At 39.4% G+C, this 3673-nt stretch overlaps 1 protein-coding gene across 1 annotated transcript; it reads left to right on the forward strand.

The window, feature by feature from the left end:
• The first annotated feature begins 399 nt into the window (after nucleotides 1–399).
• LOC100456340 (ubiquitin-conjugating enzyme E2 D3-like) lies at nucleotides 400–2029 on the forward strand. The gene has a single exon (XM_054541686.2). The coding sequence runs from the start codon at nucleotides 419–421 to the stop codon at nucleotides 860–862; it is 444 nt and encodes a 147-aa protein (XP_054397661.1). The 5' UTR covers nucleotides 400–418; the 3' UTR covers nucleotides 863–2029.
• Nucleotides 2030–3673: the final 1644 nt, after the last annotated feature.

A 3673-nucleotide genomic window follows, 5' to 3' on the forward strand; every position in this document is an offset into this window, starting at 1 on the left:
TATAATGAATATAAAGAATCTCTTGTTCCAGTCCATGGCATGAGTGAATTTAATATAATATAATTTATAAATTATAAAAATGTAATTTAACATAAATAAGAAGTGATTCATACATTCATGCTCCAGCCTATAGAGGAAAAAAATACATCTTCTGGAAGAAATTGTGTGCCATGGTGGTGGTTATATAACTAGGGGTTTCCAAGGGAATTCTAAGTTCCAGGATGAGTCTTTCATGAATGTTGAGGCTCTATCTTTTCTAGAGTTCTGTTAAACTTTTGATATCTTCCCTCAAGAGAGCCCCGTGGGCAGAGCTGGTGTAAGACGAGACAATCCTGCCCCGCCGCCAGGACAATCAAGAGTTTTGGCTAGACCTTTGAGCATACACAGAGAGTGAGGAGCCAGATGACAAGCACACACTATGGCACTGAAATGGATTAATAAGGAAATTAGTGATCTGGCCTGTGACCCTCCAGCACAATGTTCTGCTGGTCCAGTTGGGGATGATATGTTTCATTGGCAAGCCACAATTATGGGACCTAATGACAGCCCATATCAAGGCGGTGTATTCTTTTTGACAATTCATTTTCCTACAGACTACCCCTTCAAACTACCTAAGGTTGCATTTACAACAAGAATTTATCATCCAAATATTAACAGTAATGGCAGCATTTGTCTCGATATTCTGAGATCGCAGTGGTCGCCTGCTTTAACAATTTCTAAAGTTCTTTTATCCATTTGTTCACTGCTATGTGATCCAAACCCAAATGACCCCCTAGTGCCAGAGATTGCACGGATCTATAAAACAGACAGAGATAAGTACAACAGAGTATCTCGGGAATGGACTCAGAAGTATGCCATGTGATGTTACCTTAAAGTCAGAATAACCTGCATTATAGCTGGAATAAACTTTAAATTACTGTTCCTTTTTTGATTTTCTTATCCAGCTGCTCTCCTATCAGATCTCATCTTTTTTTAATTTTATTTTTTGTTTACCTCCCTCCATTCATTCACATGCTCATCTGAGAAGACTTAAGTTCTTCCAGCTTTGGACAATAACTGCTTTTAGAAACTGTAAAGTAGTTACAAGAGAACAGTTGCCCAAGACTCAGAATTTAAAAAAAAAAAAAATGGAGCATGTGTATTATGTGGCCAGTGTCTTCACTCTAACTTGGTTATGAGACTAAAACCATTCCTCACTGCTCTAACATGCTGAAGAAACCATCTGAGGGAGAGGGAGAAGGATGCTCAGTTGTCACATCAAAGGATACAGCATTATTCTAGCAGCATCCATTCTTGTTTAAGCCTTCCACTGTTACAGATTTGAGGTTACATGATATACTTTATGCTCATAACTGATGTGGCTGGAGAATTGGTATTGAATTTATAGCATCAGCAGAACAGAAAATGTGATGTATTTTATGCATGTCAATAAAGGAATGACCTGTTCTTATTCTACAGAGAATAGAAATTGGAAGTCAAACACCCTTTGGATTCCAAAATAGGGTCTCAAACATTTTGTAATTTTCATTTAAATTGTTAGGAGGCTTGGAGCTATTAGTTAATCTATCTTCCAATACACTGTTTAATATAGCACTGAATAAATGATGCAAGTTGTCAATGGATGAGTGATCAACTAATAGCTCTGCCAGTAATTGATTTATTTTTCTTCAATAAAGTTGCATAAATCAATGAGTTAGCTGCCTGGATTAATCAGTATGGGAAACAATCTTTTGTAAATGTAAAGCTGTTTTTTGTATATACTGTTGGGATTTGCTTCATTGTTTGACATCAAATGATGATGTAAAGTTCGAAAGAGTGAATATTTTGCCATGTTCAGTTAAAGTGCACAGTCTGCTACAGGTTGACACATTGCTTGACCTGATTTATGCAGAATTAATAAGCTATTTGGATAGTGTAGCTTTAATGTGCTGCACATGATACTGGCAGCCCTAGAGTTCATAGATGGACTTTTGGGACCCAGCAGTTTTGAAATGTGTTTATGGAGTTTAAGAAATTTATTTTCCAGGTGCAGCCCCTGTCTAACTGAAATTTCTCTTCACCTTGTACATTTGACAGCTGAAAAAAAACATAACATGGGAGTAATAATGAGTCAAAATTTGCAAAATAAAGTACTGTTTTGGTGTGGGGAAAAAGAAAAAAAAGAGAGCCCCGTGGAAAGATAGAAACATACAGACCAGGTCATATTTTGATTAGGTAGATTATAGCTGGTTGTAAGAATATTGATTGAAGAAACTGTGTTGATCTTAAGATTTTATCCATTACTTGACTAAACGTAAACAAGGGAAGCTTATCAAAGGTCTGGGGCCCCAAAGGGGACACAAGTCTACAGCAAACACTTCAGTGATTTCCTCGTCATTTGAGCTGTTGGCGCTACATCAGCTAGCAGGAAAGTTCACAGGAGGCTTCAAGCATGGTCTGGCAAACTCCCCCAAATGATAAGCTGAGGTCCTGCAGTTTGATTTTATTTCAGCAAATGGTCTTTGTGTTACGAAGAGCGAACTGTAGTTGAACTCTGGGAATTAGTCTTCCTCCTTCCTTTCATTATTATCCTCCCCAATGGTGAGGATCAACTCCACCATCGGCAGAGAGTTGTGGGAACGTCAAGGGAAAGAAGCAGGTGGGGAAGTCGGTGTTGACCCTGGAAGGCATCGCCATCCACAGTCACATTGTCTTTACAACAACATCTTTAAGAATTAACTAATTTATTTTTTAATTGGCAAATAAAAATTGCATATATTTATGGTGTATGGCATGATGTTTTGAAATGTGTATGCATCGTGGAATGGTCAAATCAAGCTAATGAACGTATGAATCCCATCACATGCTTATCATTTTTTGTGGCAAGAACACATAAAATCTATCCTTAGCAATTTCCAAAAATACAGTAAATTGTTATCAGCTCTAGACACCATGTTGTACCATAGATCTCTTGAACTTACTCTGCCTGTCTAATTGAAATTTTGTGCACTTTGACCATCATCTCCCCAACCACCACCTTTCTCCTCCCACTGCCAGTACCACCTAGCTGCTAGTAACCATCATTCTATTCTCCATTTCTAAGAGTTTAACCCGTTTTTTTTTTGTTGTTTTTTTTTTGAGATGGGGTCTTCCTCTGTCACCCAGGCTGAAGTCCGATGGCACAATCACAGCTCACTGCAGCCTCAACCTCCCGGGCTCAAATGATCCTCCCACCTCGGCCTCCCAAGTAGCTAGGACCACAGGCCCATGCCCAGCCCATTTTTGTATTTTTGGTTGAGATGGGGCTTCACTATGTTGCCCAGGCTGGTCTCAAACTCCTAGGCCCAAGCAACCCTCTCACCTCGGCCTCCCAAAGTGCTGGGATTATAGGCATGAGCCTAGCTGAGTGTTTAGATGGCACATATTCACAACAGCATTTTTGTTCATGGTTAGGCCACTGCTTTGCAGGTCTCTGAGCATTTAATGAAGAGGCAGTCCCAGTTTCAGCTCCAAAGTTATTCTCATTATAGCACCATAAACACATATCATGCTTATGTTTCTGGTTCACAGATTACTCTACCTGAGCCTGACTCCTTTGCTCCAAGAAGGGTTTAGCTAAGAACCTCTCTTAATATCAGGTACACAATTCTACTGAAGTGGCTCTGACTGAGTGAAGCTTCTATACCCCAGTGTG

The sequence above is a fragment of the Pongo abelii genome, chromosome 21 (genome assembly GCF_028885655.2).
Source record: "Pongo abelii isolate AG06213 chromosome 21, NHGRI_mPonAbe1-v2.0_pri, whole genome shotgun sequence".
In the NCBI taxonomy this organism is placed as follows: Eukaryota; Metazoa; Chordata; class Mammalia; order Primates; family Hominidae; genus Pongo; species Pongo abelii.